At 45.3% G+C, this 14,007-nt stretch overlaps 1 protein-coding gene across 1 annotated transcript; it reads left to right on the top strand.

Moving 5' to 3' along the window:
* Positions 1 to 6,337: 6,337 nt before the first annotated feature.
* LOC122933869 (oocyte zinc finger protein XlCOF6.1-like) lies at positions 6,338 to 13,610 on the top strand. The gene is made up of 3 exons (XM_044288955.1): positions 6,338 to 6,357; positions 6,441 to 6,564; positions 12,209 to 13,610. The coding sequence occupies exons 2-3, from the start codon at positions 6,480 to 6,482 to the stop codon at positions 13,303 to 13,305; spliced, it is 1,182 nt and encodes a 393-aa protein (XP_044144890.1). The 5' UTR covers positions 6,338 to 6,357; positions 6,441 to 6,479; the 3' UTR covers positions 13,306 to 13,610.
* Positions 13,611 to 14,007: the final 397 nt, after the last annotated feature.

Raw genomic sequence — 14,007 nt, 5'->3', positions numbered from 1 at the left:
AGCTAATTGGGGAAAATCTCAATTTTTTTATTTACAAGGGAGAACAAGATGGATGTCCTGTCCTTTGATGCCTCTCCTACTTGCATTGGCCCCAGAACCCATCACCATAGCAAATAGGAAAGATCAAACCATTAGGGGGTTTACTAAGAGTATAGCAGAAAAACGAACGCCCTGCGTCTGAACAGCAGTAACGGAGGATTGGCGAGCAATAATTATCTTTTAGTTTTAACCTTTGGCCATTTAACAAAAACTTTAACCCGCACTGCTGTAATAATATGGCACAAAACAACAAGCCTTCATACGTCTGAGGATAGGAAAACAAAAAAAGTTATGTCTTTTGAAAAGTGGAGATGAAATAATGAAAGAGAAAAATAAATATCACAGCGTTCAGAGGGGAAGGGTTGTGAAACTGGAGATCCATACTCCAAAAACCCTCCTGCAGACTGTCCGGAGACAGAACCTGGAAGAGGCTGGGCCGATAACCTGGGAGAATTTTGAAAGGACAAAGCAGAGAAGGTTGGTGGGTTATTGTGCACTAGAAGTGTCTTGATTAGTGTTGAGCGAGCATGCTCGGCCGAATACCTGTTCGGCTCGAGCATCGCTATGCTCGGCACATGCTGGTACTCAGCCAAGTACCGCATGTGCTTGAGCGCCATGCTCAAGTCTCCTTCCCGCACGTTTCACGGCTGCTAAGGTAAGTACTGCCCTCACGGTAATGCCAGTAGCCATGTTGGCTACTGGCATTACAGTTATTGGCTAGCCGGAAAGCATCATCGGGTGCTATATAGCACCTGATGACGAGTGTTCGGCTCATTCTAAGTCAGGGAGAGCTGAGCATAGGAAGGGAAAGACAGTGTAGGGAGTGTAATTGAATTTCATTTTTCTACAAAAACGTTTCAGAGACCCAAAAGCCCTTGTACGGACTATTGTGTGTGACAGCAGCAATATATTTTTGTAGCGCAACCTGGCCCTTGCATATAATTTTTTACAGGGTCAGCTCACCAGCAGGCCCGCACCTAAAATCTTTTACAGGGTCAGCTCACCAGCAGGCCCGCACCTAAAATCTTTTACAGGGTCAGCTCACCTGCAGGCCTGCACCTACAAGCTTTTACAGGGTCAGCTCACCAGCAGGCCCTTGCATATCATTTTTTACAGGGTCAGCTCACCAGCAGGCCCTTGCATATAATTTTTTACAGGGTCAGCTCACCAGCAGGCCTTCGCCTACAATCTTTTACAGGGTCAGCTCACCAGCAGGCCCGCACCTAAAATCTTTTACAGGGTCAGCTCACCTGCAGGCCTGCACCTACAAGCTTTTACAGGGTCAGCTCACCAGCAGGCCCTTGCATATCATTTTTTACAGGGTCAGCTCACCAGCAGGCCCTTGCATATAATTTTTTACAGGGTCAGCTCACCAGCAGGCCCTAGCATATAATCTTTTACAGGGTCAGCTCACCTGCAGGCCTGCACCTACAAGCTTTTACAGGGTAAGCTCACCAGCAGGCCCTTGCATATAATTTTTTACAGGGTCAGCTCACCAGCAGGCCTTCGCCTACAATCTTTTACAGGGTCAGCTCACCAGCAGGCCCGCACCTAAAATCTTTTGCAGGGTCAGCTCACCTGCAGGACCGCACCTAAAATATTTTACAGGGTCAGCTCACCTGCAGGCCCGCACCTAAAATCTTTTACAGGGTCAGCTCACCTGCAGGCCTAATAGGTAATTTGCACGCATGCTGCCTTGCTTGGATGTGGTAGCCATAGCTGTTTCTCAAGCTCCCTCTCCGGAATCGAACCATGATTCCCCCGTTACCCATGGTCTACATGGTTTGGGCTGAAAATAACATTGAAAGTTGACAGGGCAGACATCCGAATCGATTGTCGCCGTCACAGGGACGTGCGATCGCCCAGAGGTTATCTAGAGTCACCAAAGCGGCAGCAGGCCCTCGCCCATAATGTTTTAGATGGTCAGATCAGCAGGCCCTTGCTCCAAATGTTTTTGAGGGTCACCAGCAGGCCATCAATCAGAATTTTTCAAGGGTGTGTATGATGCCCTCCTTTATGTGTAATAAAGGGTGTTTGTAGTGCCGGTTCCTTGTAATTTTTGGCAGCCCTTTCACTTAGTGCATAGGCTTTATGAGTGTAGGAGTCCCACTACCTGAACAATTGTACCACAATATGATTGAGGCCCTCCTTTATGTGATATACAGGTTGTATCGGAGTGCCTCTTCCTTGTAATTTTTGGCAGCACTTGCACTTTATATATAAGTAAATATACAGGAAAGAATGTTTCCTACCGTGTTTCCCCGAAAATAAGACATCCCCCGAAAATAAGACCTACTTCCAGTTTTGCCTCTTGCTGTAATATAAGGCATCCCCCCGAAAATAAGACCTCCCCGATAATAAGGCCTCCCCGATAATAAGGCCCCCCGGAATATAAGGTCCCAGAAGCTACTGTAAGGCGTCTGACTCCTCAGGACTGTAACGGCGGGCGCTGCCGTGCAGCTCACTGGCCGCAGCTAGAGCTGTTCAGGCAGTGCGAGGTCTCTAAATCAGAGAGCCCGCGCCGCCGCCAGGACAAGCTGCCGCCTGCTGCTCGCTCTGCCCTGACAGAATCTGGCTGACTCACATTTAGACAGTGAGTGAGTCGCGCAGGGCAGGAGTCGGGCACATTGTGTGGAATCTGGCCGGCACGGACACACAGGGGTGACTGAGGTGGGGGGGGGGGTGGGGAATGTCTGATAAAGTGGTTGGGGGATGTCTGGTGAAGGTGGGAGGGGGGAGACACTAAATAATCCACTGTCCGCTGGCACAGGGGAGGGGGATCACTTACAATGACACAGGGGGATCAGAGGGGGGAATCAAAATGACACAGGAGGATAAGAAAGGGGTACTAAAATGGTAATCCCCCCTCAGATTCTTCTGTGTCATTTTGATTTTCCCCTCTGATCCCCCTGTGTCATGGAAAAATAAGACATCCCTGAAAATAAGACCTAGCGCACCTTTGGGAGCAAAAATTAATATAAGACACTGTCTTATTTTCGGGGAAACAGGGTAACAATTTTTCCTCTAAAATCTTTTTTTTTTCTTACATTTGGTAAGACTTCCATTATACTCGGTCAAGCACCCGAGCATCCCAATGTGTTCGCCCTGAGCACTACGGTGCTCAATAACCACTAGTCATGATCTGATCTTGAAGCCATGTGTGGTGATCGCCTTGCTTGCTGGGGGGATGTGTCGAGGCCATGTGTGATGATCATATGGTTAGTAGACGTGTTGAGGCCATGTGTGATGATTGCCTGGTGAAGGTGATGTCTCGAGGCCATGTATGATAATTTCCTGATCGGAGGAAGTATTGAGGCCACGTGTGATGATCGCCTAGTCGTGGTCATGTGAAGGCATCCAGAATAGCAGCAGCGCGCATGGAGCGCAAAGCAATTATTATATTATTTTTTTTTTACACCAAGCCACATCCCTAACTCTACCCAGTCCTGCCCAGTCGCCTTAGGGTCCCCACACAGTAGAATGCTCCTTCAGTGCCTCCACACCTCCCTTGGGGTATTCCCAGCACAGAAATATGCCACCATTGCCTGATAGGTGCAGGTCCCACCCTTTCCTGGGGTCTGGCCACCATCAAGCGCCCTCCCCATACAAGTAAATGGGAGTGCATTACGCTTGCACGGCCACCGCTCCCATTCATTTCTCTGGGGCCAGCGGAAATAGCCGAGCCAGTGCTTGGCTATTTTTGGTGGCTCAATAGGAATTGCATGGAGGGCGGCTGCACATGCGCAGTGCGCCCTACGCCACTCTCCTTCCTCTGTTCTCGGTGTAGGTAGGGGTCCCAGAGGTGGGGGCATATTCTAGCCATATGCCCCTTTTATTTGTGATGGGAATACCGCTTTAATGCACAGTACACAGATATTGTTCTGCTGGATCTGGGATGTGCAGAGTTATGCAGTTCCTGCAGAGCATTGCACCCCATGGCACCAAGAGTCCCTAATGCCTTGCAGAGCATTGCTTTCCAGTGCACCCAGAGACCCCAAGCCATGAGAATTAGGGACAGTACCTGCAAATTAAGGACTGTTGGCAACTATGATAGTAATAAATAGAGATCCATTTAGGAGCCACAAGAGACGACTCTCTGCTCAGTAATGTCTGGACTGTACGCGCTCCTCAAAGGGTTTGGTCACGCGACTATGAGACTAGGAAAGTCTTTCCTTTCAGGCTGTGAGACTTTCCTCTCGGTATTCTGTGCTGTCTCTTCTGTTTGTGGATATGAGATCTGAGGATGATTTGGGTGCGGAGCTGCATTCTCTCAGGAGCCCATACATTCTATAAAAGACAAAAGTCTTGTGTGGTGATATCCAGTAGAAAACAGGTTTACTGCTCTCAGTAAGAGAAATGAAATCAGAGTCTTGCAGGTCTGATAGCTTTTAATGGCCACAGAAATAGAGGCCATGATGGTACATAACGAGCTCCCCAGACACTCAGGTCTCCTCCTCAGGCTTTAGACCACAGTCACAGTTCAGATTAAAGGGATTCTGTCACCAGGTTTGGGGCTATAGAGATACGGACATGCACGGCTAGATCGCCGCTAGCATGTCCGCAATATATGTGTCCTATAGGGCTGTGTGCTTTTAATTTCTTTAAAAAAGGATTTTATAGATATGTAAATGAGTGTTGAATATGTCTAAGGGGCTGTACGAACCTTACTTGTGCCCAGCCGTGCCCGCCTGTGAAGGAGCCCAGCACCGCCTATGTCTCCTCCTTTCATCAACGATAGATAGCTGTAATCTCGCGCATGCGCAGTGCCGGTATAGTGTTCCTTCCCTGTGCTGGCATCAGCCTCAGGAAAAGAACTGCGCATGAGCGAACTCGCGCATCGCGAGATTACGGCTATCTATCATTGATGAAAGGAGGAGACATAGGCGGTGCTGGGCTCCTTCACAGGCGGGCACGGCTGGGCACGGCTGGGCACAAGTAAGGTTCGTACAGCCCCTTGGACATATTCAACACTCATTTACATATCTATTAAAACCACACAGCCCTATAGGACACATATATTGCGGACATGCTAGCGGCGATCTAGCCGTGCATGTCTGTATCTCTATAGCCCCAAATCCTGGTTACAGAATCCCTTTAAGCCTGAGGAAGAGACCGGAGTGTCACTGCTGGGCTCCTCCCCCTGCACTGATCACATGACAGTGATGTCACCCCAGGTCCTTCTCTACCACTTCTCTCCACTGCTGAGCTCCGCCCCCTGCACTGATCACATGATGGTGACATCATCCCAGGTCCTTCAGTTCTTGCAGTGCAGCAGATACAGAGCAGGTCCTGGTCGGTAGTCACTGCTGTGGTGTCTGGAGCCTCTTCTTCTCTCTGGTATCAGCCATTTCTCCAGAATCCCCCTTTATCCCCGGTGCTGGGGGCTCTGAGAAGCAGGGTCTCTCCAGGAGCAGTAAGTGCGGTTCTGGATCTCACTAATGCTCTTGTCCCTGGAGGATTTCCAGCCTCTCCTCTCCTCATAAAGGCGCCTGCAGTACTAGAAGCCTCCATCTCCTCCAGGTCTCTCCTCTTCTCCTGAATGACCACCAAGGATGGACAGGAAGGAGATCAGCAGAAGAATATTAGACATCACCTTGGAGATCATCTCCCTGCTGAGCGGAGAGGTAAACTTTTCTAGATTTCTCTCCTCTTTATTGTATTCTGTAACAAGTCAGACATCGGGAAGGAGAATCCATCATAGGAAGTGATAGGAAGAGTCCAGGGTCCTGGAGAACGGCCTCCAGACCTTCCAAATGTCGGAGAACCTGAGGATCAGCCACCTGTATGGTCAGTGATGTATCATGGAGACCAATAGTCATGTTGTAGGAGCCATGAGAAGGTAAGTAGGCACGTTGTACCCAGGAGGAGAGGAAGCAGAGGAGGAGATGGCCGGAGTGTGGCCTGGAGGAGGATTTCTACCACTAGTCTGATATTTATATAATATTGGACTATAACAAGGAGGCCTCCACTACGCCTAGAGGAAAGAAGGTTTCTCCACCAACATAGAAGAGGAGTCTTTACTGTAAGAGCAGTGAGACTATGGAGCTCTCTGCCAGAGGAAGGAGTCGTGGGGGATTCTCTAGAAGAGTCAAGAAGGGGCCTGGAGGGTAATAATCAGCCAAGAAGGAATTTATTTCCCTAAGTGTCTCTCTACATCCACAGGATTACACCATAGTGAAGAAGACATCGGGGGGGACTCCCATCATCCATGAGTCAGGAGGGTGGAGCAGGACCCCCATCACAGAGCCTCCTCCCCTGATACATGAGCAGAAGATCCTGGAACTCACCCACAAGATGATGGAGCTGCTGACTGGAGAGGTGACACTGCTGGGAATTCTGGGAAATTCTCCAGTAACAGCACTGGAGGGGTCTGGGTGATGACGGTGTCATTGTGTTGTCAGGTTCCTATAAGGTGTCAGGATGTGGCGGTCTATTTCTCCATGGAGGAGTGGGAGTATATAGAAGGACACAAGGATCTGTACGAGGACGCCATGATGGAGGCTCCCCGGCCTCTGACATCACCAGGTAAGAAGAGACAAGGTCATGTGCAGTGTGTACACGCGTGTAATGACATGTAATGTAGGAGCTCCACATGTTATTCTCCGGTCACATCACGTTAGAGCCTACATTTCCCATATACATTACACTTCTCCATAGGCTCCATCCTGCTGACAGATGTAGTGTCCTCTCGGCCTCCATCAGGCTGAATAGTAGATGACACTATTCTATACAGCAGCATCCAGAGAAATACTGTAGGCTGTACGGTATCATTTTTCTTAAAATTTTAGGAGCTTATGGGTGACATCTGCCCCTTTATGACTATATATATTTGCATCATTAGATGACATGGCATAGCAGTAGGTCATGATGGATGGATAAGCTCCCACTCTGTATTACAAGAAAGAAGATCCATCACTCATATATACAGTGGCTTCAAAAAGTCTCCACAAAAATCAGACCAAGAAGAATCATTTCAGAGCTTTTTCCACCTTTAAAGAGGACCTTTCACCTGGATATCTATAATCAAATTATTATACTACCTTATAGTGCATCCCCCAGTGATGTCTTGGCAGTTTAATTTTTCCTAAAGAACCTCCCATTCGTCTGCTGTGGTCCCCGTATCTTTTGGCGCCTCATATGCTAATGAGGCAACTTGGTTATACTATTCGTGGACTTGAAGTTCTCCTGGGCGCCCCGCTCTTAGCCAGGGAGAAGGAGCTCAAGTTCTTGCGAGAAGATAACCGCACCCAGGAGAATTTCAAGTCCACGCCTAGTATAACCAATTCGCCTCATTAGCATATGAGGTGCCAAAAGATATGGGGACCACAGCAGACGAACGGGGGGTTCTTAAGGAGTCCTTGCCCACTCAATCTGAGTGGGCACCTCCTGTGAGCAGCCCTCTTCAGGACAACCTACAGATTTTCTATTGGATTTAGTTCTGGGATCTGGACAGGCCATTCTAAAACTTTGATCTTATGGTGAAGCCATTCTTTTGTTGATGTGTAGGTGCAGTGGCCGAGTTTTGGGTTGCCCCAATGCTGCGCTAGGTCCCCCAGACACGGTCGAGGTGTCACCACGTGTTGCTGCTCTCCGAAAGGGATGGTAAGGCGTGGTGCACCCCAATGGGAAATAAATCCAAAGAGTCAGGGTCTGCAGTAAACCAGGGAGCTTCTTTTCTGGAGTAATTCAGGTTAAAAACAATACAGGTGAGGCGTAGGGCTGGCTTCTCCAGTCTCCTCCCAGGCAGAAGAAGGGTTTGATGCTGAGGGAAAGCCTGAGCTAGCTGTCCCTCTCTCTCTTCAGAAGGCTGGTACCCTGGTTCAAGGCTTGTGATCCAAGGTCTTTGGCAGCGTATACCCGTCTCAGTATCTTCTGGTCACTCAGTAGTCTGGCAGAGTCTCCCATCCAAGCACTGGTCCCTAACACTAGGGGCTCTGAATGCTCTCCTTATATACAGTTTTTGCTAGACTAGAACCTTCTGGTGGGAGGGGTGGAGTGGAGAAACTCGGCACAAACAGATACATTGTTTCAGCTCCCGTCTGGTATAGACTTACATTACAGCTTCAACGATACTCAATTGCAATGACACAGCAGGTTTTACAGACAAAACAAGTTTCCAAACATAACAACAGAGCTAAAACCAGACATTTAAAAGGCCAGACTGTTTGCTTTTTAGTGGTAAACAAGTCAGTTTTTTTCCGTCCAAAACATGGTCTTCTTTAAACCCTATGGCAGCTGTGGAAAATTACCAGCTTCTCAATCAAAGTCCTAACAGTCTCTCAGTATTCATTAACCCTTCCCACAGAGCCATGTAAATACAGTGATAAGGAACAGGATATATATCACAACATATATATAAAATGCAGTTACACAGAATTAAACAGTGCAAGTTAACCCTTTTACATTAAAAAACGTAAGAAGTTTTAACTTTGCATAGGGGAAATAGGCAAATGTCCAATAATTTTCAAATGTCAAAGTACTCCCTGCTCCAGGGCACTATATAGGTTTGGGTCGTTGTCATGCTCTTCAACTTCAGCTTTTTAGCAGAGGTTTTGAGCCAAAATTTACTGATATTTGGAACTGTCCATAATTCCCTCTACCTTAACTAAAGCCCCCAGTTCCAACTGCAGAAAAACAGCCCCAAAGCATAATGCCACCTTCACCATCTCCACTGTGGTTATTGAGTCTTTTGGTGATGCGCAGTGTCGGCTTTGCATCAAGCATACCTTTTGGTATTATGGCCAAAAAGTTCAAACTTGGTCTCGTTAGACCAAAACACATTTCCCACATGCTTTTGGCAGCCTTGATGTAGGTTTTGTTAAAAAAATAAAATAAATTGCTGGGCTTAGATGTTTCAATTTGTAAGAAAAGGCTTCCATCTTGCCACCCTACCCCACAGTCCAGTCATGAAGAATACGGGAGATTGTTGTCCCATGCTGTACACAACCAGTACTTGCCAGAAATTTATGCAGCTCCTTTAATGTTGCACTAGACTTAAAAAGACTTGTTTGCTCACTTTTTTATTTTTAGAAAATACTCCTATTCATTGTATAGAGACAAATTAGATGTTAGATATAATTATCTTTTTAAAACACAACCTTTCAGAAATCATTTCCGAATAAACTATCATGTGTATACATGAGTGATAGCACTGTGTCTGACTATTATATATTGTCAGAGATGCTAAATCTAAAGGAGAAAACCACTCATTCTCAGTTGTTGCAGAGGTGGTCGGTGGAGGCTATCGGAAACCATGTATGTCAATAGACTACACATACGAAAGGAAGATTCTGCTCCCCAACTTTCTCTTTCACTCAGAAGCCCCATATAGGACATTATAGAGAAATACTGAGCAGTAATGATGTGAATAAAGCACATGAAGTAAGATATAACACAGCCTATTAGCTGTAATGATATCTTCCCATAGTCTACACATGGATACAGCAGATTCTGCTTCCTAAATATTCCTCACTTAGAATCCCCAGACTGATATACAACTGAAATGCTGAGTGAGGGCACTAAATGCAATCTATGAGGAGATAAGGTGACGCAAAAGGTAAAATTGCTTGTTTTCTATAGTAGTTTATAACTTGACCTCTTAGTGAGCAGACAGCCTGTTATGGCTGTAACAAGATGGATTTCTGACAGAATTCAGAGACACAGTTAGTGTAAAAATAGGGCAAGAGGAAGACAAGAGCTGATAACTGGAGAACGAGGCATTGTCCCTGACAATATATATTACAAACTTTCTTCTATTTTTGCCTGTACTATTTGTGGGGGATTAGCTCTTTTCCGGGGGTTGCAACCACACACTTCTTCACAGACACCAGGATTTAGGGGCCAAACTGTGCTTTATTGTGGCACACGGCATAAAGAAAAACACACAAAGCCAAAATAAAATACCTTGCCCGTCTGGGCCCTATCTAAACACGTAGGTTTCCCTGACTCACCTAAAGCGTACCACAGTTCACACCCGTGATGAGATGCGGCTTTCCCAGCCCAACCTCCAGCAGCCTCCAGGCTGCTCCCACACCAGTGTCTCTTGGGGGATAGAGGTCTCTCAGCCCTCCCGGCTCAGACCACACAGAGCCACTCCAGCCTTCTGTGTGCAAGTCCCACCCCTCTCGCTCTGAGGACTCCTTTATCCCCAGGTGATTACTGCACCTGGTCTTTATTCAGACCTGGTGATTCTGGGGAAGACACAGCAAATCCTGCCATATATCTCCCCTAACAACCATGAGGACAGTCACTGCCTCACATATTCTTTCATGCAAAGTTGTGTGACACGACAGTTTATTACAAGCAGGTGTTTTATGACACTTGTATAGCAGCCACTACAATTCCTCCCTATACGGCAATGACTGTTGTGGAGGGAAATATTGCGCGGGCCCAGAGACCAATGTGCTGATGTGGCCATCATGGTCTTCCCTTTGACCACTGCCGTATTATAGGGCACAGTACTGCCACCTGTTCTGTATCAGCTGCAAACCAGAGAGCTGAGTGAATGAGAGTATGACTGTGACATGGAAAGTCATTCCGCAAAACCTAGATGGTACAGAATGAATATCACATGGGGTCCTCTTACAGGGGGCGATGCAGGGCCAATAATCGATCATAAAGACGTCAGTCCCCACTTGTTATAAGAGCTTTTCTTGGCCCGTTGCAAAGTAAAAGGTGGATAAATTACTGTTAATACATTTGTTCATCGCCTATTGTCGGCAGCATATCCCTTAACATCGACAAGCAGGTGATCGGTTGTATCTTTAATCCCTTAACATATAATGCTGTACATGTACGCTATTAGCGTACAGTAGATGTATGGAGTGACCTCACAAGCTGATCTCACTCCATACATGATGGGTTCCAGCTGCATAATCCAGAAAGCAACAGTGATCGGCGATGATGCCATTCTCGGTCATTTAATCCCTCGGATGTCACTTTCAATAGTGACTGCAGCATCTGTGGGCTTAGACATGGAAAGAGTGCTCCATCTGTCCTCCGATCAGAGCCTCTGCGGTGGAATTGTGGGGCTCAGATTGGCTACTATGACAGCCTGAGGCCTTTTGAAAGTTCCCAGACCTGTCATTGCCAACTGCCTGAAAAGCTATATCGTAGTGCTTCCGTGGGGTTCCATGCCTCCATTCCGCACCTTCCAGCTGTGTGCATGAGGTCTAAAATTGGCACAGTCCTTAAAGAGTTAAAAAGGCTACCTATTATCCACACGGTTAAAGTCCTGTATATGTTTAGCTTTCTCCCTCTGCTGATACATTAGGGTCATTTGGGGTGGGATGCGGCCTACGATAAATCGGTCAGCTCTATTCCATCCTCTCTGTGAGTAAGGACTGGGAGTTCCTGACCTTTTCAGGTATCCTCAGGCTTGTCTGAAGGAATGGTGGTCAACGTCAGCTCAGCAAATGTGCCTTTCTGGCTCTTCACCCGCTGGGTTTTTCCTCTGGTCTCCTGGTGCACTTGGTTCTGTGGTAGTGCTACTACTATTGCCTAACCTGCATATTGTTACTGTCATGTTCTTTTATTACATGTGTAATAAAGTACTCTATTGGTCCCTGGCCTGTTTCTGCCTGTGTCCTGTTTGCAAGACATCCCAGAGATCTGCCTTGGGCCCTCGCCACGTGACAGTGCGTGTGTGTCCCCGACTCTCTCTCTCTCTCTGTTGCTCCCTCCTCCCCTTCCCTCTATATAGACATTTATGGTCTGAAACTATAACCTGACTCCTCAGCAAGCTGTGAATTGAGCTTTTATTTTATTTTTTATTAAAGACCCAATGTGTTGACAAACGGCATGTCCGATTGTCATAAAAGAGTGTGGTTCTAAATATTATGAATGTTCTCAGGTCTGGGTTTATGTAATAGCAGTGATCAGTGAGTGTAAGCAGATTCCTGGACTTTATCATTCATTATAAAGTGTTATCCAAAGCTATATACAGCTAAAATAACACATGCAGTTTTTTGGATCTGAAGTAATGAGTGGCTTCATATAGAATAGTAAATAAACGATGGACTTATATTTATCCTTCCTGTGCTATCCACTTCTGGATTTTATTCTTCCTGTCTGTGTGTTTCCAGCCTAATTGGAAGATTAAAATATGTGTCTACTTTGTGGTAAAAAAAAAAAAAAGGAAAATCATTAAATCCATTTTTAATCCTAACAGGGAAAAACTCTGAGGGAAACTTCATGTTATCGCTAAATCATAATAAAGAAGATGAAGATATCGGGCAGCGCTCTTCAGGAGAAGACCTCATTACCAGTAATGTCCATCCAGGACTTCACAATACTGATCTATCATATGATCCTCCTGATCATGAGGAACCTTCTCCTGACCAATCACAGATTGTTACCACAAGTACTGGGCAGAAATCAGTTAAAAGGTTTCACTGTGAGGAATGTGGAAAACAATGTACACAACAAGCAGGTCTTTTTATCCAGAGAAGAACTCATACAGGAAGGGAGCTATGTTCATGTAGAGAATGTGTGGAATGTTTTATATACAAATCACAACTTCTTACGCATGAGACAGTTCACACAGGAGAGCCAAATTCATGTTCAGAATGTGGGAAATATATTATACATAAATCACATCTTGTTGAACATCAGAGAATTCACACAGGAGATAAGCCGTATTCATGTTCTGAATGTGGGAAATGTTTTGCGCTACCATTGACTCTTATTAAACATGAGCGAACACACACAGGCGAAAAACCATTTTCATGTACTGAATGTGGGAAAAGTTTTATTACTAAAGACAACCTAAAGGTTCACCAGCGAAGTCACACAGGAGAGAAACCATTTAAATGTTCAGAATGTGGGAAATGTTTTATTACTAAAATGAGCCTCAAGGTTCATCATAGAAGTCACACAGGAGAGAAACCATTTACTTGTTCAGAATGTGGGAAGTGTTTTATTACTAGAGGGAGTCTCAAAGTTCATCTTAGAATTCACACAGGAGAGAAGCCATATTCATGTTCAGAATGTGGGAAATGTTTTAGAAATAATTCAGACTTTAAAAAACATCAGCGACATCACACAGGAGAGAAACCATATTTATGTTCAGAATGCGGGAAATGTTTTATCAGAAAAACACATCTTGTTACACATCAGAGAAGTCACACAGGAGAGAAGCCATATTCATGTTCAGAATGTGGGAAATGTTTTAAGGATCAATCAGGTCTTGTTAGTCATCAGCAATCTGACACGGCGAAAGGCTGTGTTTATGTTCTAAATGTGGGAAATGTTCTACACACCAGATAATTCACATTGGACAAAAACATTTTCATATACATATTCATATGCAGTAAAAGTTTTATGACTAAAGGCAAGCTCAGGGTTTATCAGATAAGCCACACAGGAGAAAATCCATTTATAGGTTTAAAATGTGGGAAATGTTTCACACAAAAATCAGGTCTTGTTACACATGAGAAAATTCACAAAGGAGAGAAACTACATTGAACTTTGAGAAATGTTTTACAAGAAAATCTAATTTGGAAACTCATCAGAGAATTCACACAGATAAGAAACCATATTCTTGCTTGGAATGTAAATATTATTCGAGCAAAATAAAGATTATTTTATCAGGGTATTCACATGCATTAAACTGCCAATATATGTTTCTTTTTGGGTGGAATTAACCTGGATCTGCAAAAATCCAAGATTATATTTACCTGAGGTCAACAATCAACAGTGATTGGGATCCATGGAGGAAAAGCATTGTACAGTCGTGGCCAAAAGTTTTGAGAATGACACAAATATTAGTTTTCACAAAGTTTGCTGCTAAACTGCTTTTAGATCTTTGTTTCAGTTGTTTCTGTGATGTAGTGAAATATAATTACACGCACTTCATACGTTTCAAAGGCTTTTATCGACAATTACATGACATTTATGCAAAGAGTCAGTATTTGCAGTGTTGGCCCTTCTTTTTCAGGACCTCTGCAATTCGACTGGGCATGCTCTCAA

This window comes from Bufo gargarizans, chromosome 4, assembly GCF_014858855.1.
Source record: "Bufo gargarizans isolate SCDJY-AF-19 chromosome 4, ASM1485885v1, whole genome shotgun sequence".
NCBI classification, from domain to species: Eukaryota; Metazoa; Chordata; class Amphibia; order Anura; family Bufonidae; genus Bufo; species Bufo gargarizans.
This window is presented reverse-complemented; position numbering and strand designations above follow the sequence as displayed.